The 23,673-nt window shown below is 42.5% G+C and overlaps 1 protein-coding gene across 1 annotated transcript in view; it reads right to left on the reverse strand.

Moving 5' to 3' along the window:
• Nucleotides 1-6,520: 6,520 nt before the first annotated feature.
• LOC135512235 (small ribosomal subunit protein uS5m-like) overlaps nucleotides 6,521-23,673 on the reverse strand; it is a 29,346-nt gene continuing 12,193 nt past the window's right edge. Inside the window, exons 6-12 of the mRNA XM_064934042.1 lie at nucleotides 17,116-17,150; nucleotides 10,256-10,346; nucleotides 9,842-9,888; nucleotides 9,362-9,419; nucleotides 8,003-8,065; nucleotides 7,268-7,404; nucleotides 6,521-7,125 (exon numbers count right to left, since the gene is read on the reverse strand). Coding sequence (XP_064790114.1) covers nucleotides 6,901-7,125; nucleotides 7,268-7,404; nucleotides 8,003-8,065; nucleotides 9,362-9,419; nucleotides 9,842-9,888; nucleotides 10,256-10,346; nucleotides 17,116-17,150 — 656 coding nt within the window. The 3' untranslated portion in view covers nucleotides 6,521-6,900. The remainder of the gene's footprint in view (nucleotides 7,126-7,267; nucleotides 7,405-8,002; nucleotides 8,066-9,361; nucleotides 9,420-9,841; nucleotides 9,889-10,255; nucleotides 10,347-17,115; nucleotides 17,151-23,673) is intronic.

Here is a 23,673-nt window from a genome sequence, read left to right on the forward strand (position 1 = left end):
TCATGGACACGTACTTGATGGAACATTCCTTCGATGTCTGCCATCATGGCAATGTGCTCTTGCCGAAATCTTAGCAAGACTCCTATAAGCGTGTTTGCCAGGTCAGGGCCTTGAAGGAGTTCACTGTTAAGAGATGTACCTTTATAGGATGATGAACAGTCAAACACTACTCGTATCGTTCCTTTGCGCTTATGGTGAACGCCTTGGTGTGGTATGTACCATACCTTGCCTTTCTCTCTGACGAGCTGTTCTTGTGGTACCTTCTCGGCGTAACCTTTTGTTATCATCTCTTCCATGAAGCCTTTGTACTCTGCAGCGTAACCTTTGTCCTTCTTGAACTTCCTGATAATATTTAGAGCCCGCTGCTTTGCCATGTCACGATTGTTTGGCAGGACTACATCTTTTTTGCGAAAGGGCAACGGTAAGTAGTAGTGATGGTCTTTGAGGGTTATGGAGCTTGATACGATCTCCATAAACCTACGATCCTCAGCTGACATCTCACTTTTCTCTTCATACCCTCTCTCAGGGAAGTCATGGTTGTACTGATTTACAAGAAGAACCCCCAGGTCGGCCATTGAGATACGATTGGCCATCACCGTAGGATGCCCAGATTCTTCTGCCATGGTACAATTGTTAAGAGGACCGTTCATCACCCATCCAAAGAGGGGTTTCACTGCATACGGTCCGATGCCTTGACTATTTATGATTTTCCAGGGTTCCATTGCCTTTGGAGCATTTACGCCAATCAGGAGTTCGACGTCTGCGTCAACTTCCTTCAACTGAACCTCTTTCAGGTATGGCCACCTTTTGAGATCTTTCTGGGTGGGAATATTTTCTCTTGTCACTGGGATCTTATTTTGGGTGTAGACCTTTGGTAATGCAAGAAATGTGTCACCTTCCACATTGCCAATCTCTAATCCAGATATCTCAAAGCTCTTGGTAGGACTCTCGTGCCCCATTGTGCGTAGCAGAATTTCAGTCTCACTGCCTTTAGCTTGCAACTGCCTCATGAGTCCCTCCGTACAAAATGTTGCTGAGCTACCAGAATTGAGAAACGCATAGGTTAACGTAGACTTGCTTCCATTTGCCATCTTTACTTGAACTGGCACAATCGCAAGTGCACAATCTGTACCGGCCCCGGTCTCTTCACCAGCTTCCAGTGAAACAAGAGCACTGCTGACAGTCTCATCCCGCTTTACTGCTACACCCCTCGTATCTGCCTTCAGAGGTCTAAATCTCTCTCTTCCTTCAATGTGCAGGATAGTGGGGTGCTTTCTTTGACATTTCTGACAGGTCATCCTTCTTTTACATTCTTTGCTTAAGTGTCCTCTCATCAAACAGCCAAAACAAAGGCCTTTTGATCTCAGAACCTCAACCTTGGCTTCGTGTGGCTGTGCCTTCACCTGTTGGCAGTCGACCAGGAAATGCTCACCAGCGCAAAATACACATTAGATACTGGGAGCATCAGAAGGGTAGGTGCCTGGTTTCTTGACTTTGAATGTTTGTTCTTTTAGAGGTTTTTCCGAGTCACAATCTGCCACTACATCTACTGCAGTGGCAAAGCTGCTTCCCCTACTCTTGGATTTGAACTGCTGTTTAAATTCAGCTTCTGTTTTGGTTTTAAAAAACTTTTTGTTGGTCAGGGGATCTTGGATATCTCCGTACAACGGATCCTGCAGTATTTTGGTCTGTTTTTCCATGAACGTCACAAGGTCACTGCACTGGGCCCTCAGGTGGCTTCTCTCTAAAATATCACATGCCGTAGACCTCCATTTTTCCCTTAGTTTGTAGGGAAGTTTTGACATGATCAACTTTATGTTGGAGGGAAGATTAAGCTCTTCCATGTTCTGTAGGTCTTGCATAGCGTTACAGCAACCTCTAAGATAGAGTGCATAGCCACCCAGGCCCTTTCCATCATCCGGTTTGATGTTTATCCAGTTCCAAGATTTTTCCATGTGAGCAGTGGTGACTTTGATTTCATTGCCAACATTGTCAACATTAAAGTGTTCCTTTAACAACCTCTTAGCCTCTGCATAGCCTCTTCTGGCTTCCATATGCAGACAACTACGGACCAGATCCTTGGGCTGACCAGAGGTGTACTATTCCAGGTAATAGAGCCTATCCTGGTGACTGCTTGTCTTATCTTCTATACCATGCTCAAATGCACGCATAAATGGCCTAAAGTTTAGAGGATTACCGTCAAACACAGGTATCTCCCTAACAGGGAGTGTGGCCTGTTTGTGCTGTAGTACAAGGAGGTCAGCAATTTCATTCTGCCTTTGCATGACAGTAGAGAGGTTATCATGGCTGGTATTATGGCTGATACCCGCAGTGTTGATTCTGTGTTGATTGCTAGACCTTGACAAAAACTGAGTTGCACTCACAACAAATGAATATATCTCAATCAGGTAAATATAAATCATAAAGGTACGTACCTAATATTTCATCATTTACATTAATATTTAATATATTTACACAAATGTACATGGACCTCCGTATGTTCAGTCTTTTATCCAAATAAGTCCAAATCGGCTCTAACAATGACCTTCCTCTGGCTCGTCATCGTCGCTGCCAGAAGACACAAAAACAAGGGCGGATGGGTGGCAGCGGTCATTGTTAGCCAGAAATGATTTTTGATAATGATATAAAAATGGTTGCATTGGGCATTTAAGGAACTCATCATCCTGTTTATTCTTGTTTTTTTTATATGCAACATTGTCACATACTGTAGTCCATTGGTGATATATGTATGTCTGCAATTCCTTTTTTTAAAGTACACTTGACTAACTAAACAGCCAATGTCTGGGCACCCCATCTTTTACCATCACTTTACATACCAGTTCACATTTTTACCAATGATATATGTTTTATAACTATTGCACAATTCATTTTGTCAAGGCTATTGTATGTTTAATGTGATATGGTACAAAATGAGTGAAAGGTATAATCTTGCAACTGAAATTACTCGAGTTTAGCAATTCTTTATATGATAGTCATTAGACTGCATAAAAAAAACTATTTCAACATGCCATGTTCTCTGACTAGTTTTGTTAAATATGCTTAGTTATCTTGATTGCATCTATATGATGTTGGTCAATTGTGTTATAAGACATACTTGTGCTAAGTGTCTAGGTTTGTTAGGGTAAATTGTGGGTTTACTAAAGAGGTAATGGGCTGTGCTATTTCTAAGCTAACCCTGTCTCCAACCATAATCTACTGTCTACTCTAACCCTAGCCTTCTCTCCAACCCCAAACTTTACCCCTAACTCCCGCCATTTCCATGAGAGAGCATGGACTGTATGTGGGGCCCCAGGGTGTTAGGGTTTTCTTCCGGTGAAGGAGAGGCGGACCAAAATGCAGCGTGGTTATTTCAATACATGTTTAATAAAAGATAAACACGAACAATACAAAACAATAACCGTGAAAACCTAAAACAGCCTTATCTGGTGCAAACAAACACAGAGACAGGAACAATCACTCACGAAACACTCAAAGAATATGGCTGCCTAAATATGGTTCCCAATCAGAGACAACGATAAACACCTGCCTCTGATTGAGAACCACTCCAGGCAACCATAGACTTTTCTAGACAACCCCACTAACCACAATCCCATTACTTACAAAAAAACCTAGACAAAACACACCACATAAATAACCCATGTCACACCCTGGCCTGACCAAAATAATAAAGAAAACACAAAATACTTAGACCAGGGCGTGACACAGGGCCAAGTAAAGGTGTATGTAAATATTTAAATGGTATAAGTATAAGTGGGCCTCTATAGGGCCTCACCCAACACAAAAAACCCAGGGGTTGAGTAAACATGCCGGCACTGCTAGTGAACCTTTACACAGTCTGTGGTATGTGCTCAGCTGGCACTACAGAAACTCAATCAGAGAATGGATCTAGTTCCCACTGTTAACAATACGTGTGACATATCTGCTTTTAGTCACATGTACTACCTATAGAAAGCAACCTAGTCCCTCTGATGATACAGCTATTGTAATTATTTACAATACATCTACAGATTTTCCAAGAAAGCCAAGGAACTTGAGCTACAAGATAATTCAATAGAGACATATATGTTGTTTTATTACATATCACTCATGACCAAAAAATAATCCTATCTGTATCTACAAATAAAGACAAACAATAATGAGAAGCCTGAATATCAGATATACTAGTAGTAACACCCCCAGGTGGTGGAGAGGTCACATGACACAATTCACCTGTCCTGTGTAGAGTTGCAAATGGAAGGTATATTTCCAGTAAACTACCAGAATTGTGGTAACGTTCACGGTTTATTAGGAATTAATAAGGTGACATCTACTGGCCTTTTTTGGGTACTTCAGATTATCACAGGTGTCTGTAATCATATCTGGTCCTCTGTGGCCTTATCACATTTAAAATATGAAATAATTAAATAAGACAATTTAAAATTATATATAGAATGAAAAAGCTGTAAAACATTACATGGTTTTAGCAGTGCCGGTATGTCTACTCTACCCATGGGTCTTTTGTATTGGGTTTAGGACTCTCGAGTGGCACAGCAGTCTAAGGCACTGCAACTCAGTGCTAGAGGCGTCACTACAGACCCTGGTTTGATTCCAGGCTGTATCACAACTGGCCGTGATTGTGAGTCCCACAGGGCGGCACACAAGTGGCCCAGCATTGTCCGGGTTAGGCCGGGATATGTCGTCATTGTAAATAAGAATTTGTTCTTGACTGACTTGCCTAGTTAAATAAAGGTTAAATAAGAAATTATATTGAACCATATGGAAAAGTGAATAGCTTAATCAATTGATAGTGACAAAATTAGGTTACTTCCCCTTGGCTATAGGTTGTAGCTCAGCCTCTGAATGTCAAAGAAATGAAACGTTGATATCCTTTTGCAACCTGGTCTAAGAGCATTTCATATTATTCTGTACGTAAACCTGAAACACCCCATTTAGTATTATATGTTACTTTGTAGGATGGTTGGTCGGGGTGGATGGGTGAGCGTTAATGAATTAGTGAGCTAGCTAAATTCGTAACATTTTATACCTTTTGCAAATTCATAACATATTGTACGTTTTCAAATTCGTAACATACAATATGAATTCTAATTAGTAACATATCATACGAAATTGGTGATGGACACCCAAAAATGAATACATACCATACGAAACCTAACATATACTGATTGGGGTGTCTCGGATTTACATACAGAATATACTAAATGCTCTGAGACCAGTTTGCCCCATATGCATCGAGTCACCTCTTTCCCATGTATTTTACAGCTTGTTTCGAGCATAAAGCATCACGGACCGAAGTTACATATATCATTTATATTATTTTCTTCAAAATCTTAAGTTAACAAGGAGGAGACTTGGGGTGGGGGGTGGAGGGGGTAACTTAACAGCCTTTCACTGACATGGAGGTAGGCTATTTAAAGTGTGCATGGTGTGTGGCTGAATTGACCGACACATCTATGGATATAGCAGCCTATAGCCTAATTTCGTCTGTCAAACAGGTAGGCCCACCTCTTATTTCTTAAATAGGAAGAAACAGGCTGCAACGCAAAGCCCCCCTGTTGTTAGTCAATTCTAATTCAATTTATGTTTGAAATGAATTATGCCTACTCAAATGTGTCTACTTTCAGCACCATGAGAGGTCCTTTTCCGATTTATTTGTGCCAAGGCTGCTGCTTCAAGTTTCAGGACCACAATGTAAATTACTCAAATCTGGCTTTTTGTGAGGTCAATAACTCTGATAAATACATCATGGACAATAAACATGTTTTTAAAGCTATCAAAGTTGACCTCCGGTCCTCATCTTCATGCTCTCCTTCTCAAACTGAATAGAACATAGGCTATAGGCTAGTCTGCATGCAAGATTACTGGACTAGGCCTAATAGTCCAAAAATAGGCCACCAATCCCGTAGAGATTAAACGTGTAAAAGAGTAGTGTGCAGAAGAAGAATAAAAAAGTATGACGAAGATAGCACTATTGGTAGGATCTCTTCTTTGGAGAACTTCTCATGTGTGAATTAATGCTTCTTCATACTTCAAACCAAGAGAGACTCCCTGCCACACACACACAGAATTATTTATCATTTGTAAGTTGACTACAGGGGCCAGTAAAAGAGAATAATTATACACATTAACAGAGTCAGATTATAGTCAAGGAGAGATAACATGGAAAGCCAGAGTACGGTAAAGTATGGCAGAACTTAATACTTTGTGTTTACCAAGTCATTCACTGTTAAAAGCACTAGTTCTTTGAAGCCATTATCTTGGTGCATTGTTACCACTGAGTTTTGTTTTCATGTTTGTAAAAATGTGGCGAATATGTTAGAAGTGGCATACTGGAAGTGTAGGCCGAAATCCCTGAAAAGCTAAACATCAAGAGCCTCCGGAGCGAGCGACAGACAGACGCTGAGGAGAAATGGTATACACAAACAATCACCACTGTGATCTTAGCATATAATGTCCCAACAGCTCTTTCAAAAGCAATACATCACAACACAAACCATTTTGGAGAGTTTCAATGTTTAATTAGACAGCTCAGATTTTCAGCAATGTCACATGAACAAGTGATTTTGAAACAACACTATTCTTACAGAGCCTAAAAGATCCACTGGTTGAATTAAACTGTTTAGATGTGAAACTCTTTTGGGAGTATTTCACAACCTTTGGTGAAATACTAAGTCATGATGCTATACATATGCATACAGTAAATGTCTCGGTTTGATGATGTTATTTCCACTGGGGTCCAATCTTACGAGTCGTATGATGCCTGAGAGACAGGCTTCCTTCCTAGTAACACTCTCAACCCAACAACCTGAACCCAGCCAAACATTGCCCCAACCTATCTCAACCGGTCCATAGGGCGGGTCTATTGTTATGGTTGTGTTGTGGTCACCAGATGGTCCTCTTGAGCCCGGCCCAGACAGAGCGTTTCATGCCCTGAGAGGCACGGACGTCGTCCCAGTTGAGCCGCGTGTTGGGGATCTCCTCCTCAGGTTCAGGGTCGGGTCGCACACCCTTCTTAGGGGTGGCCACGATGAGGGGCAGGGGCCCGCGCTCCGGCTGAAACTCTACCACGTGGAGCTGCTTCTTTTCAGCCAGGGACTGGTGGGTCTCCTACACAGAGAGAAGGGGAGAGGGTTAGTCTAAAGCAGTGTCTGTGGGCGTGTGTTTAGAGCTCGTCTATGTTTTTGCAGGAAGATTTCCTGCGATTGGCCAGAGCCAGCAGGTCTCCCTGACGATGTTGACAACAGCTCACCTGATTAGCCAGTCCGGTGAACAGAGCCCTGGTGATGTTAAGCAGGTTGACGGAGCCCTCTACCTTGGCGTACATGTCCTCTATACCAATCAGCTTACAGATGGTGATGACCGCACGGTGACAGTGTAGTCCGTAACCTAGAGAGAGACAGACTAGTCAGACTAGTAGCCAACCTCCATGCCTATCACTGTGTTGTCAATAACTCTTCCATTGCGAACAAATGACATTCACAGAAGCACATATACTCATAGACATGAAAAACATGCACGGTTAAGAGTATTAACTGACACCAAACTAATCTCTGATAAGTGATATATTTAGGAGAGGTTGTGCCTACATCGCTTGAGTCTAAGACTGGGGAACAGACACTAACACTAGTGTTGTGAGTGAGGACAAAGGTCTGAGTGGACACTACTCCAAAAGCCAGTGTCACAACGACACTGGAGTTTCATAATCCTTTACACAAGACCCCAACTGCCTCTGAGGCGGTTTACATGACAGGGCGTAAATGAGAGAGAGATGTGTGGGTTCCTTTGTGTGAGTGAATAGATTTGTGACTGTGTCTATGTGAACAGTATGAGAGAGACTGTGTGGGTTTGTGTATAGGGTATGAGAGCAGCATTGTCATGGTATCATTTCTCAGTGCACTGTCAGTTCAACTCTCATCAACGTGTTGCTCTTTTAGGTGGAACACATTCTGTTAGGGGCAGCCCTGAACCCCCCCCTCTACTATACCTTTATGCTGTTTCTTCATGAGTAGGGTAGTCCTCTTGAAAGTGGAATTGATATCATGGTAAACTGTTAAAAACAGAAGAAACAAACCATCAAAGTCAACCCAGCTGTCAGTTCATCTCAGCCTGTCCTGCACTTTACCTCTTGCCAAAAAAGTAGTGAATAGGGGGGCATTTTCTGATTTCTCCTGATTAGGGTTGTAAAACTACCAGTGACTATCGCTAATTTGGTAATTAACAAGTAATCTATGGTAACATTGGTCATTTATACTTGAATAACTGCATATATATTTTTTTTTACATCTGTCCATGAGTTTCAAGTGGATAGACTACAAGGTTCAAGAGACAATGGCCTAATTAATGAAAAAAAAAGCATCTAATCAACAAAGGATTTTTTTTAAATTAACTCTGCAACTCTTCCAATTATTGACTGTTTTTATGTCAAAACATTGACAACAAATACATATTAACATAGTATAGATTATAAAAGCTTGTAAAAACATAAATAAAGGATATTTCATGCTGAAACCCTCATACACCAATGGTATTCACTAAGTTGATGGTTTATATTTAAGATGTTTTACAGCTTTGTCATTCATTTTTTTTGCAATCATCTTATTTGATTATTTTATACATTTCATTTTATGTGATAATGTCAGACAGCGGGCCAGAGATAATTACAGACACCTGTGACAATCTGAAGTACCCAAAAAGGTCCCTAAATGCCAGGTGCAACCCTACTCCTGATGAACCTCGGATGATGAGTCAGAGCCTTGAGCAAATGTAAATGTGTGGGTTAGTGACGGCAGTCAAAGAGCCAGCCTGTGTTAGACTGGGTCACGAACCCATCACCCACAGAACAGAACATTTACAGTAGCTGCTGCAGTAGGTCTGGGCCTGTTAGGAACAGCCGCTTTCAGTGTGTGTGTGTGTGTGTGAGAGAGAGTGAGACACTCACACAGACACAAACTTACAACAAGAGAAATATCCCAAACCCCTAGAGTGAAAACACTTCTCTTTGATCTACCGATTTGTAGCAACAGCTCCTCTGCAGAAAGCCTTTAGCAACATGACTACCGTTGACATAGTTTGATTAGTCTATGCTGACGGAATAGCAAAGATATTATTTCAGCTCGCTCACTTGCAGTACAAGGGTTTGCATAGAACAAGCCTGGTTCGCTGTTCAGACAGTAAGCACAAAAACCATGTTAGCCAAAACAGACCCCTATTCAACAGCCCTGTGTCTAAATGGGCCATGAGGAGATGGAGGAGTAAGAAGGATGAGAGAGGAAGCCTCAAACATTCTGATCTCACCCTCAAACTCAATGCACGCAGAGACCCTCCCACAAAAATAGTGACTTACTAGTGTGGTCGTTGTATCTCTCAATGTAGTACAAATAGTGCACTGCTCGGTTCTTTGCCTGTTATGGTAAGAAGACCATTGTCAGTGTATCCACATTTCAACACAGCCACTTCCATTATTGAACACGTACTGTATAACAGGGCACTCTACAGCAGGGCTGCCCAACCCTCTTCCTGGAGATCTACTGTCCTGTAGGTTTTCAGTCCAACCCTCTTCCTGGAGATCTACCATCCTGTGGGTTTTCAGTCCAACCCTCTTCCTGGAGATCTACTGTCCTGTAGGTTTCAGTCCAATCCTCTTCCTGGAGATCTACTGTCCTGTGGGTTTCAGTCCAATCCGAATTTAACACACCTAATAGATCTCCAGGAAGAGGGTTGGACTGAAAACCCACAGGATTGTAGATCTCCAGGAAGAGGGTTGGGCAGCCCTGCTGTAGAGTGCCAGTATGGGTATTTTCCAGGTAACAGGGAAACATTTTACCTTTCTCAGTGCAGTTTGACGGTCTGCCGCCTTACCCAAGGCAAAACCTGCAGGAGAAAAGTATACAAAAATGTATAATAATCTTAAGAATTCTGTTTTTGGTTTCATCCCCATCAGCATCACTGCCTGTCATAGTATCCATATCAGATTGCTTTATTGTTCATCTTGTCATGCAGCTGTCACTATCTTTTTTTAAATGTATAATTCATTAAGCTGACAGCTTCTACAGATGAACCAGTCCCTTTCCAATCCATGGAAGACACTTCTGGCTCGCTCATCTGTCTCAGTGAACTAAAAGCTTTCGAGTGCCACACGGAGGAAAATGTAGAGAGGCTTTGCAACCTGAGTGTAGCTAGCTCAGGAGTGGCCACCACTTCTCCCTGGAGCTACTCTTCAGCAGGGTTTTGGACTCACCTGCTGCCCCGTTCCCATTGCCAACAGCTACCAGGCAGCTGATGGACCTCTTCCGGCCCTCTTTGGCTGTCATGTTGAACACGCTCTTCACCTGTCAATAATAAAACTTGACACTCAAACAACCACCACCAGGTTAAAATAGCTTAGACTGACCCCTAGAGGACAGTCTGAACAAAAAGCACCCATTACTGCAGACCAGAACAATGTGAAACATGTATTTATGGGAGACAGAATGTCAGTGAATTCCATATACATGCTATTATAAAACAGAGGATGGGCACTGGGGCAGAACTAAAGGGAGGCAGGCCCCAGGTTCATTAGATTTGGTGATAAACGTATTCCCTCTCTTTGTAATTGCTTTCCAACTAAAAGTCCTATGGAAAAAACAGACCGGAGAATAGTCAAACGAACAAATGATTAATTGTTATCAAAAATAATGCAGGTAGCACCTTATTAAACCTTTGGCTTTTTAAGAGGGATTGCCCTTTCCTTCAAGGCCCCAGTCGCCAGTGTCCACTTTGTGTCCGATGTTTCGACTGAGTAAAGTTCCTGCCGGTGTCTGGAGATGTCTGTGGGTTTGCTCCTGGGGAAACAGCCCATCTCATCCCTCCTAGACACCCTCTCAAGATTTAATTGCCTCCCATCGATCGGTATAGACAGACGAGTGCTGCACTTCCCTGTCCATTCACTCTGTTCCCCTCCTTCCGGACAGATTTACGAGCTGCAGTGTGACATTGGAGGCAGCAGGGGGCAGTGTGAGCATATTTCAGAGCTAAGGGATAGCCATACATACAACACTGGAGGAGAGACAACGGCTGCTCTACACACATTCAACACACAAACACATTGACATGGAACATACATTTAACACACACACAGACGCACAAGAACAAACACGGCAAACATACTGAGACAATATCCTCAGATATAGACCATCACTGCCACCATTTTAGGTTTTATTTATTCGCACCAAAGAAATTAAGTGAGACAAAACTGTACAGACCAAAAAATGAAACTGGTAAAGACGGTGCACAGGTGAGAAGCCCAAAAGGGTTTATAGGAAAACCACACCACAGATGCAAGTAAAACAAATAAGAGTGTGTTCGATCAGTTAAAACAAAGCAAATGAATTATAATTGTACACAATATAAGCAGTAAACAAGAATAAACATGTTTGATTATGTGTGTGTGCATGTGAGTGTGAGGTTACACGGAGGGGATTTTTTCCCGGAGATTGTTTCCCTGGAGAAAAACTTCTGGCCCCTCCATGTGGTAGACTGGATGTGATACTAGTGTACTCCTGGACTACCTACAGTACATCCAGAAAGTTTGAGTGTGTACAATAAGTGTTAGTGCTCTTCAGTGTGATGTGGAGGAGTTTGATGAGACATGAAGAAACCATGACAGCTTTCCCCCTTTCCGGTCAAACCCAGAAGAGGGAAAAATGAGTGGCAAGATGGGTAAGAGACTCTTTAGAGGTTAAAGAGACAGGATTAAAGAGAGACCAGTGAGAGATGAGATTGAGAGGCAGATACATAAACTAGAGAGGGAAAACGAGAGGGAGGTATAGCATAATTATCATGCACCAACTCCCCTCCCCCAACACACACCAAATCACATTGTATCCAGGCTGTATCACATGGGGCCCTGATTGGGAGTCCCATAGGGCGGTGCAGAACTGGCCCAGCGTCACCCGGGATTGTCCATTATTGAAAATAAGAATTTGTTCTTAACCGTTTTGCCTAGTTAAAAGGTTAAAAGAATGTGCATCGTAAACAGGCATAGACCGTGAAACGTTTATTTGCATGCACGCACACAGCTTATTCACCCAGTCCTAGCCTACCCCGTACACTACTACTAGGTTACTAACCCCATCACACCCTAACCCATCCTACTAGCACCCTCATCCAATTCAATCTCTCCACTCTTTCCCTTCCCCCATGGGAGCTGGTACAGCTGGATAGTAAGAGATCCTCCCAGGGCTCACAGCAGTCACAGACAGAACTAGGACAGAACAGATGTAGAGCTGGTACCGGTCCAACAGAACTCTGCTCATAACTCAACAACACTGACTTCAGAAGTTCCCCTTTGTGCCCCCCTGTCTAGGTGGGTTATGAGCCTTTGCGGGCCAGCTGTTCCCAATGTGACAGGGAACTGCCAGTGGCCAGCCAGAGAGACATAACCCCACTGCAGATCCTGTCTGTTTGTAGGTAGGTAGGCATGTATGTGTGTGCACGTGAGAGAGAAAGAGCTCTCATTTCAGCAATACATTAAAAGCCTGCTAAAAACCCAACATATGACTCCATTTAAAAAGGAGGAAACCATAACAGCTGGGTATTCCACTATAAAAACAATCCCAATGTGAATGTGTTTAGACCCACAGAGAGGGAGGGAGAGAGAAAGAGAGCAAGAGAGGGGGGAATAGCAAGAAAGAGAGTCAGACAACGAGAGCTCCAGTTGCAAGCTAATGTATTGGCAGTGTCGTTAAGCCACTTTGCCATTATATTCTTGTTGCCATTTGCTGCTTATTACGAAGTCGTAGAGAACTGTTTTCTATTCACCCGGATACAATTAGTAACCAACAGTCTCTAGAACCCTCATACTTATTTAACTTGAGTTAGCAGGTGCTCTGGCAAATTGCATCGCAGAAAATATAATTGCAATAGTTAAACATGCATGAAGTCATAAAATGAAAGATAGCCAGTGCAATGCGAGGCAGAGAGGGAGAGTTGGGAAGTGATATCTTAGAGGAGCTGGTGCTGAGTGTCATGGCGGGACTCATTAGTGGTGTTTTAGGGAAACTGTTTACTGTTTAAGAACCAAAATGGAAGCAAACTATTGGAGAGATTATTGGACAAATTCAGGTAGGTCCTACCCGTTTCGTTTGCTTCCATTTAAAAAAGATTTTGCAAAAGAATCGGTGGAATGAATACATCCCTGGACTGTGGAGGAAGATTTAACTAAACTCTACTGCTATGTGTTGATTAAGCCTGAGGAGGAGTGGTATATGGCCATTATACCACGGCTAAGGGCTGTTCTTAGGAACGACGCAACGCGGAGTGCCTGGATAAAGCCCTTAGCCGTGGTATATTGGCCATATATCACAAACCCCCAAGTGCCTTATTGCTATTATAAACTGGTTACCAATGTAATAAGAGCAGTAAAAATACATGTCATACCTGTGTTATACGGTCTGATATACCACAGCTTTCAGCCAATCAGCATTCAGGGCTCGAACCGCCCAGTTTATAATTAACAATATAGTACTATAAACAGTGAGCCATGTTGGGTGGCACAGGACTAATGGACCACACACAGTGCACCACTTCACTATGTGCATACTGGAGAATCACTGAGCTGCTGTATGGAATGGATTAACGACCATGGGTATATAAAACAAAGCACACATTCCATTCTACTGCAAGAGTGGTGCACCTTTTAAAACAAATCTTTGACTTTTGGGGATACTTTGAAGGTTGTATAGCTAGTAGTTATACAATACATCCGTAATGGTATTCATCCCCTTTTAATGAAATGAGTTGTGAGAGGCCTGAGTCTCCGTGCCATTGGAGCCAGGCCATCTCCTATGGAAATGCACTCTCCTGTCCCAACCCACTGACTAACTAATGACATGGTGCTGTTGTCCTTGGGAAGAAATCCTCCCCCTTTCCAGGAAGCATTTCATATGATTCATGTATATTTATAGGGAGATGGAACTCATAAACTGATCCATCAGTTTCCGGGGGACACGAGTGTCTGTGGCTCTGTATTATTTATGTAAAGAGGAGCACATGCAGAGGCTGGGGAGGATTATCAGTGCAATGAATGCAGGACATATTTAATTAGTTGATTGCTGCAGGCCTGGGTCAATGCTGACCGCATTACGATATATGACAGCTGGGCACTGGGCCCAACACATGCCCAACCTCTGAATACAGCTGTCATAATGCTGTCTAAACAGAATGAACGACAAACAGCAGCAAAACAGAACAGTAGGCCGACATGGACCTCTAAGGCCATTCCAGCAAAATCTCTTACTCAAGAGAAACATCCATTGCGTTCCTTCACCTCCCCTCATTTCGCTCCTTTCATCTTAACTCTCTATTTTCCCAACACTTTTCCCTCTGTCTCCAAGTCAATAGAAATCTATAGCGGTAACTTTATGTTGAAGAAGATTGTAAATACTGTACAGGCAACCACAGCTCACATGTTAAGGAATGAGTGCTTTAATCAGCCTGCCAGGCTTTGAGGGGAATGTCAAGTACTCAGCCTAATGTTCAGATTCAAAATAAATATCACCACCATGTTAAGAAAACAATCACAGCATTGCTCTATCTCGGGGAAACAGAGATATAGGGACATCATTGGATTTCATCCAAATGCCTCATCAGCCAACTAAACATCTGCCAGGTGGCTTGCTACACCATTCAGCCGCTTACTGGTCAATCGCAGCTCAGGGACATGATTGACAGATTGGAAAAGGGAGGTGTGTGAAACCTGGTCAGCCAGTAGTGTCTTTAGAACAGAACAAACACATAGAGGTGGTAAAGGAGACAATGGAACGCAGAGGTTGACCAGATTGGCACACATTCAACAAACCTGATCTAACAAAGTGGATATTCATCAAATCCGTATTGATTTATCTATTATAACAAGCCCACAATGTGCTTAAGTTTAGCTACATAACATAACACTTTTCAGGTTTAGAAGAAGTGACTGGTAATGCTAACTCCCGTTCGTATAAGATGGTAGCATAGGTAGCATAAAGAAATCATTGACGGTAGTCAAAGTTGTTTTCAACTGTAATGCAGTTCATAGGCAACAATGACATGAACATGTGTTGGGGTTGACATCCATACAAGAATAAAACTTGATTTTTTACCTCAACATAGTGAACAATACACATATAAACAATAGCCTAAAAGGTAGACACTTTATCTGGGGGGCAATGAGGAGACTGTATCTTTCCCCCACGTCTCTTTACCTCCATGGCAAATTCCATTGTTTTGGACGAGTACAATTGACCTCTTTACCGCATCTATTAGTGGCTCAAGGGTCACGGAGATGATCTAATGTGGACTGTAGCATCATGCTGAGAGTAGGGGGTCTAGCTTTGGGAAAAAGAGAAGGAGAGGGAGTACAACGGAGAGGACTGAAATGGAGAGGACTGCAGCATTCTCAGACCCATGTTATCCATCTTCAACCTGATACCCGCAGACATTTCAAACGGCAACTTGACCCTCAAAAACAATCCGAAATGCATTATGCACCTTAACTAGGGGATGAATGCCCAGGTTTTCAACATTTGAATGATCCACATTCTGTAATCCTCTTTTTTTGCAATTCAGGATCAGATCAATCTGTCTGTTTTTGAGCCGTTTTTTCCCCCAGAAAATATTCAGATAAGATGATTCTGATCCATACCAAAGTATTATGCTCACAGAATGCGTATTTTCAGTGCTTTGAACACCTTGCCATCGACTGGAAGGTTTATGGTACTACTTCTACACTGTCACTGGGAAACAGCGATGAGTAAACCACATAAAGGTAGCTAGATTAGAAATAGAGCCTGCATACATCCCTTATAAATACACATTTGACACTCCTCATTATAACAACTGACCGTATACCCATACTGCCGTCAATTTTATACTTAATGAACCTTTATTCCAGATTAAAAGGTGAAATTGGATTACCAAATCCCATTCTTCAGCTCTTTTGAAAAACTCTATAGATGGTTCCTGTTTGTTTGGGCCCTCCACAACATCAATTTTTATTAAATTAGCCTAAATGGAAAGACCATCATTACCATGAGATCTCTTCCGACTGGATGGGAAAGCTAAACGTAACCCTGAATCTCTGTAGCCCCTCTTCTCTCTCTCTGCCACATAATGAGGATTGATGATGATGGCGAGGAGTTTGTTTTGGGTGACGGTTGGCTTGTTAATCTGTTTATCAAAGTGTTTTGTAATCGACTACGTCTATATTCCAATATCCTCTCAGAGGGGTGCCCCTGATAACAACGTGTTAGTAATATCCATATCGCCACCATATTCATATCACCGTACTTTCCTCCATTTACCAAAATAGAAAAAACGACATCATTTCCTCAGTTAGGTGGGTTGAGTTGCAGTGAGACCTCATTGTTGACAACATGGCTATGCCTACAGTCTCTCTCATACAACCATGGCACAGTCCTTTGGGAGACAGAGAGCATGCAAGTGGAATCATGTTATGCTCTATGTTTGGAGGGTGGAAGGTGGGTTGACATTTGCTGTAGCCCCCCCCCCCAACCAACCTTCACTTTGTGCCCAAGTAGGAGTGATGCATATCGAGGTGAGACGCATCGGTGAGTGTAAACATACGATTCATTTGCCCTTTTTCCACACTGTGTCTAATACACTGACTATAGCATGACTGTGGTAGGGTTTGTGTGCGTGCGCTCCATGGTCGTATCCTCTCCTGTTCATCTCTGCGTCTTAGCCCGGTGAGTTCAGCCGTGGGTCATGTTCTTCGATCAGGGATGTTCAGAGGCCCGTCGGCAGTCAGCTCTTCAACTGGGTGCTGTTCCTCACCGAGCAAGGAGTTACGGCAAGCAGCAGAGGACACTCAAGACAGACTCCCAGCCAGCCTCCACGGATCAAACCCAGCTCTCCCAAGTCCCGGGAACATCAACCATCAAAGGGATCCCATCCACTTTTCTTCAAAGCCACCAAATAGCACTAAACTACTGCATCGTGTCTGACCTTCTTTTTCAAAACTACAGATGTTGCTAGATGCGCCGACATACCCTTTTGGGCTGGGTTAATACCATGGTAACCGATTCCAACATTTTGGGTTAGTATTTGAAGAGCACTCACCTCGATCACTCGGGAGTCAAAGTCATCGTAAGTCTCTAAAAAAAAAAGAAAGGAAAATAAGTTAGTAAAAAAACAGAGTAACATGGAGGTAAAAGGTGACTTCCAGTGGCATGACATTACATGTTAATCAGGTTACAGTTTCCAATAAACAATATATGGAACTTATAAAATGTTTTTGTTTTTTTATGACCTTTATGAGAAGAACTATTTGGACTGATAAAGTCCCTGTTTCCCCAATGCGAATACCTCATTGTATACTGTTAAACTGCAACATCACCTTCTATCAGACACTAAACATGACAAGGTTCACCTGTGCTGATTGGGTTTATGAGGCAAATTCAATCCAAACAAATTGGCCTTACATTACATGTGTAATAGGAGCCACAGAAGCAACTCTCAGAGCCGATCAAAGCAAATTAGCAGTCAGCTTTTAGCGAGACAAATAAAGGGGTGATGAGGCAGAATTCTCAGAGGGAGAGAGGAAAGGGTTTATTGACTTATTTGATGGCATGGGTAAATCGGACTTACTTATTAGTGTACTCCATCGCTAAAACAGTAGAGAATGTCTGTGGTAAACCCATAGAAATCCTAAACAAATTGTTAACAAACACATGACGTTCACTACATGGGGCTAGTTTAAATGGAAGGTTTTACGGTAGGTCACCATAACAGTATTCATTTTTCCACTTTTGATGGGAGGTAAATAAATCCAGTAAGGTAAATCTGTCAGTGATTTAGCTCAGGTTTGCCAACAGCAACGTGTCAGTCATTCCCTCAATACTCTAACAAGGGATTCTAACAGAGACAGGCGGCGACTGGACATTTCCTGGATTTAAGAGCAGGGCTTGGTGAAGGTATCTGTGAGGAGGTGGGGTAACCCTAGCATGAGAATGAGGAGGATGAAGGTCGAAGGTCAAGCGTTCCCAGCTCCTATCCAGAGCTGTGATTTAGGCTCCCGTCCACGCCGTCGCATGGTAATCCATCACTGTGGTGACTAGCAGACAGAGAGTGTGCAATTGGAAGGCAGGAAATGTAATAACCAACCCAGCCCAGAAGAGTGGAGGAAATAAATATACACTATCCGTTAAAAGATTGGGATCACTTAGAAATGTCCTTGATTTGAAAGAAAAGCACATTTTTTGTCCATTAAAACATCAAATTTATCAGAAATACATTGTAGACATTGTTAATGTTGTATTTGACTACTGTAGCTGGAAATGGCAGATTTTTTTATGGAGTATCTACATAGGCATACAGAGGCCCATTATCAGCAACCATCACTCTTGTGTTCCAATGGCACGTTGTGTTAGCTAATCAAAGTTTATCATTTAAAATGCTAATTGATCATTAGAAAACCCCTTTACAATTATGTTAGCACAGCTGAAAAATGTTGTTCTGATTAAAGAAGCAATACAACAGGCCTTCTTTAGAGCAGTTGAGTATCTAGAGCATCAGCATTTGTGGGTTTGATTACAGGCTCAAAATGGCCAGAAACAAATAACTTTCTTCTGAAACTTGTCAGTCTTTTATCGTTCTGAGAAATGATGGCTATTCCATGCGAGAAATAGCCAAGAAACTGAAGATCTCATACAACGCTTTGTACTACTCCCTACACAGAAGAGTGCAAACTGGCTCTAACCAGAATAGAAAGAGTGCGAGGCCCCGGTCACAACTGAGTAAGAGGACAAGTACATTAGAGTGTCTGGTTTGAGAAACAGACACTTCATTGGTCCTCAACTGGCAGCTTCATTAAATAGTACCCACAAAACACCAGTCTAAACATCAACAGTGAAGAGGCGACACTGGGATGCTGGCCTTCTAGGCAGAGTTTCTCTGTCCAGTGTCTGTGTTCTTTTGCCCATCTTAATCTTTTCGTTTTTTATTGGCCAGTCTGAGATATGGCTTTTTCTTTGTAACTCTGCCTTGAAGGCCAGGATCCCGGAGTCACGGCTTCACTGTTGACGTTTAGACTGGTGTTACAATTTAATGAAGCTGCCAGTTGAGGACCTGTGAGGCGTCTGTTTCTCAAACTAGACACTCTAATGTACTTGTCCTCTTGCTCAGTTGTGCACCAGGGTCTTCCACTCCTCTTTCTATTCTGGTTAGAGCCAGTTTGCGCTGTTCTGTGAATGGGGTTGTACACAGCGTTATACAAAATCTTCAGTTTCTTGGCTATTTCGCATGGAATAGCCATAATTTCTCAGAACAAGAATAGACTGACGAGTTTCAGAAGAAAGTTCTTTGTTTCTGGCCTTTTTGAACCTGTAATTGAACCCACAAATGCTCATGCTCCAGATACTCAACTAGTCTAAAGGCCAGGTTTATTGCTTCTTTAATCAGGACAACAGTTTTCAGCTGTGCTAACATAATTGTAAAAGGGTTTTCTAAATGAACATTTAGCATTTAAAATGAAAAACTTGGATTAGCTAACACAACGTGCCATTGGAACAATGGGCCTCTGTACGCTTATGTAGATATTCCATTAAAAATCAGCACCATCAAACACCATCAATATGTTACTCAGGCAACTTACTTATATTCTCAAGTTCTGCAGTTCTAAATTTTTAAGCTTATTGACTACTTTAGTATTCCAAGCCCTAAATAAGATGTCCCTCGGAGGGGTGAAGAGCCAGATGGACAGAGCTGAGAAGCGAGAGAGGAAGGGAGGGGGTGAGTGGGTGGTAGAAGAATTACTTTCTAAATATGGACAAAGCCGCACTGTCCCTCCTGTTAAATCTTGCTCTCCATCAGTCATGAGGTACGAATGGGCCTGCATGCAGGGCTATCCCTCAGACCTACAGACGTCCCCGCTCATCCTTCCTCCTTTAAAATGACTTACACTTTATCTAGAAGCTATCAACAGGCCTTGATCTCAAACATCATTTTAAACGACAGACTTGATCAAAATAATCTCAACGTTTTTTGATAATTTCATAGAAATATTGTTTAGATATTATGAATTTAAATCATCACGTTTTGGTTAGCCTTAGTGTTGGAGAGGGTTGGTGGGAGGGGAAGGGTCTCTAGTGGGAAAGAGACCTGTCAGTCTGTCTGGCCTTTCATTGTGTTTCGCTAGGCTCGGTTGGCTCTCAGGACGTCAAGCAGGAAACTGCTAGCTCCAGGTGACATTTGCCCTTTCCAGACAGAGGTACGGGCTGTGCTCTCCCCAGTGGATTGAGCCTTTACCGTGTGGTGCAGCGTTTGAAAGGCGCCGAGTTGTGGAGGCTGTTGGCATTTGGAGCTTTCAGAAGGAAAAGAGTGACCCAACCTGCCATTTCACTACCACCAGGGGTATTGATTACCAGAGCCGATAGAATGCTGGGAGAAATGGCCCAGTGTTGTGAATATGTCTGGCTGGAGGAATACGTTCGGTCATTACTATAGTACAGCTGGGGCAGAGGTGACGTATGGAAGCAAGTCAGAGTGTGTATGATGAAGGCAGAGCTCTTTGCTTCAATAACGTAGCAACAATATTCAATCTGATCCAAAGCAATGCTACTACACAATAATAGTGATTGATGTTTGATGTAAAAACAGACCTTCAAAGTATGTGCACTAGGAATGTGCATCTTTCCCTTTTAAAACGCTTTGATACGTATCTAGAAACATGGGCTTCCATCCAATACAGGAACGATATGTTTTAGTTTGAAACGATTTGGTGTAAGTTGATTTGATTAAGGAAACGATTCAACATTTGTTGCATAAATGCATCCATTCGAAAAATTTAAATCTGCTGTTGATGGAGCTCATGAGCTGGGGCTTTGAGCCGGATCTTTCTGAGCTGACGTGTGTGTGTGTGTGTGTGTGTGGGGGGGGCGTGGCACTGAGCCTCTACCACCCCACTGTCAGTTAGGGGGCAATGCCAGCCTTTTTCCCCCCCGCACATACACTTTTGATCTGAAATCACCATCACCCATTAATTTAATTAACATTTTTGCAGATTAAAAGTTTGAGCTAGTAATGTATAATATTCATCTTAAATTTTTTTGCTATGCCATAGCCAATGAATACATAGCACAACTTTGGATTTCACCCCCGTCTCATAATTGAATGGTTAAGACCGTTTGGAAGTTGACAGACTCGGAGTGAGTCTCTTCTTCCACTTCGACCATGCAGTGCGGGTAACAAAAGTGATCGCGGACCTCGTTACGAAATTATCAACTTTACCCTGTATATCTAAAAATGACCATATATACACACTGAGAGTTTGGGTAGTTTTGCTTGAAACAATGGTGAACCTGAACAATCTAAATAAAATCTAATGTAAGGCCCGATCAGCATGTAGTCTACCTATTGCGAGATGAGTTGTGTCTCCAGCAGTAGCTTAGGTTACTTTTATTCAGGTAAATCACACATTTTCAATTGGCGCATTTAAAAAAAAATAATAATAATACATGGTTGTCACTCAACTGTGGAGGTGTCTTTTCAGTGACAGGGACTGGGAGACTAGTCAGGATCGAGGCAAAGATGAACAGAGAGATCCTTGATGAAAACCTGCTCCAGAGCTTAATTTTGCGTGAGCCATTTTACAAAGATTTGAATGCTGAACGTGCCTTCAGAAAGTATTCAGACCCCTTGACTTTTTTGTTGTTGTTGAATTTTACCCCCTTTTCTCCCCAATTTCGTGGTATCCAATTGTTAGTAGTTACTATCTTGTCTCATCGCTACAACTCCCGTACGGGCTCGGGAGAGACGAAGGTCGAAAGCCATGCGTCCTCGGAAACACAACCCAACCAAGCCGCACTGCTTCTTAACACAGCGCACATCCAACCCGGAATCCAGCCGCACCAATGTGTCAGAGGAAACACCGTGTAGCTGCCGACCGGTTTAGCGTGCACTGCGCCCAGCCCGCCACAGGATTCGCTAGTGCGCGATGAGACAAGGATATCCCTACCGGCCAAACCCTCCCTAACCCGGACGACGCTAGGCCAATTGTGCGTCGCCCCATGGATCTCACGGTCGCGGCCGGCTGCGATAGAGCCTGGGCTCGAACCCAGAGTCTCTGGTGCCACAGCTAGCACTGCAATGCCTTAGACCACTGCGACACCCGGGAGATGCCTCACCCCTTGACTTTTTACACAATTTATGTTACAACCTTGTTCTAAAATTGATTCAATCATTTTCGTTACACAATACCCCACAATGACAAAGCAAAAATAGTTTTACATTTTTATTTTATTGCAAATTTATAAAAAATGTAAAACCCAGACATCACTTTCATATACAGTACCAGTCAAAGTTTGGACACCTACTCATTCCAGGGTTATTCTTTATTTTGACTATTTTCTACATTGTAGAATAATAGTGAAGATATCAAAACTATGAAATAGCACATATGGAACCATGTAGTAACATAAAATATATTTTAATTTGTTTAACCCTTTTTTTATTTGAGATTCTTCAGAGAAGCCACCCTTTGCCTGGTGGTGCCACTCAAGGACATTCAGAGACTTGTCCCAAAGCCACTCATGCGTTGTCTTGGCCATGTGCTTACGGTCATTGTCATGTTGGAAGGTGAACTGTCCTGAGCTCTCTGGAGCAGGTTTTCATCAAGGATCTCTCTGTGCTCAGTTCATCTTTGCCTCGATCCTGACTAGTCTCTCAGTCCCTGGAACAGAAAAGACATCACCACAGCATGATGCTCCCACCATGCTTCACCGTAGGGATGGTGCCAGGTTCTCCCATCTCCACAGAGGAACTTTAGAGCTCTGTCAAAGTGACCATCGGGTTCTTGGTCACCTCCTGGACCAAGGCCCTTCTCCCCCGATTGCACAGTTTGGGTGGGCAGCCAGCTCTAGGAATTGTTTTGGTGGTTCCAAACTGCTTCCGTTTAAGAATGATGGAGGCCACTGTGTTCTCTGGGACCTTCGATGGCGCAGACATTTTTTGGTACCCTTCCAAAGATATGTGCCTCAACACAATCCTGTCTCGGAGCTCTATGGACAATTCCTTCAACCTCATGGCTTGATTTTTGATCTGACATGAACTGTCTACTGTGGGACATTATATAGACAGGTGTGTGCCTTTCCAAATCATGTCCAATCAATTGAGTTTACCACAGGTGGACTCCAATCAAGTCATAGAAACATCTCAAGGATGACCAATGGAAACAGGATGCAGATGAGCTCAATTTGAAATTGAGTCTCATAATAAAAGTGTCTGAAATGTTATATAAAAAGTATTTCAGTATTTAAAAAAAACTCTAATAATACATTAACAAAAAATTCAAAAAACCTGTTTTTGCTTTGTAATTATTGGGTATTATGTGTAGATTGCGCATAATTTTTTCATATTTAATCCATTTTAGAATAAGGCTGTACCGTAACAAAATGTGGTAAAAGTCAAAGGGTCTGAATACTTTCCGAAGGCACTGTATGTGCCAGATCAGGAATAGGCCTACCTCTCATTGCTCAGCGTGCAGTTTGACTAGGCTATTGGTATTGCCTGGGGTTGTTCAGCATGCATAATGACTTCTAGATCAATAACTGTCAACATAATGACATGCTTAGTTTGATACTGAAGGAGAGGACGCAGTCATCACAGAAGATTAGGTATTTT

Source organism: Oncorhynchus masou, chromosome 24, assembly GCF_036934945.1.
Source record: "Oncorhynchus masou masou isolate Uvic2021 chromosome 24, UVic_Omas_1.1, whole genome shotgun sequence".
NCBI lineage: Eukaryota > Metazoa > Chordata > Actinopteri > Salmoniformes > Salmonidae > Oncorhynchus > Oncorhynchus masou.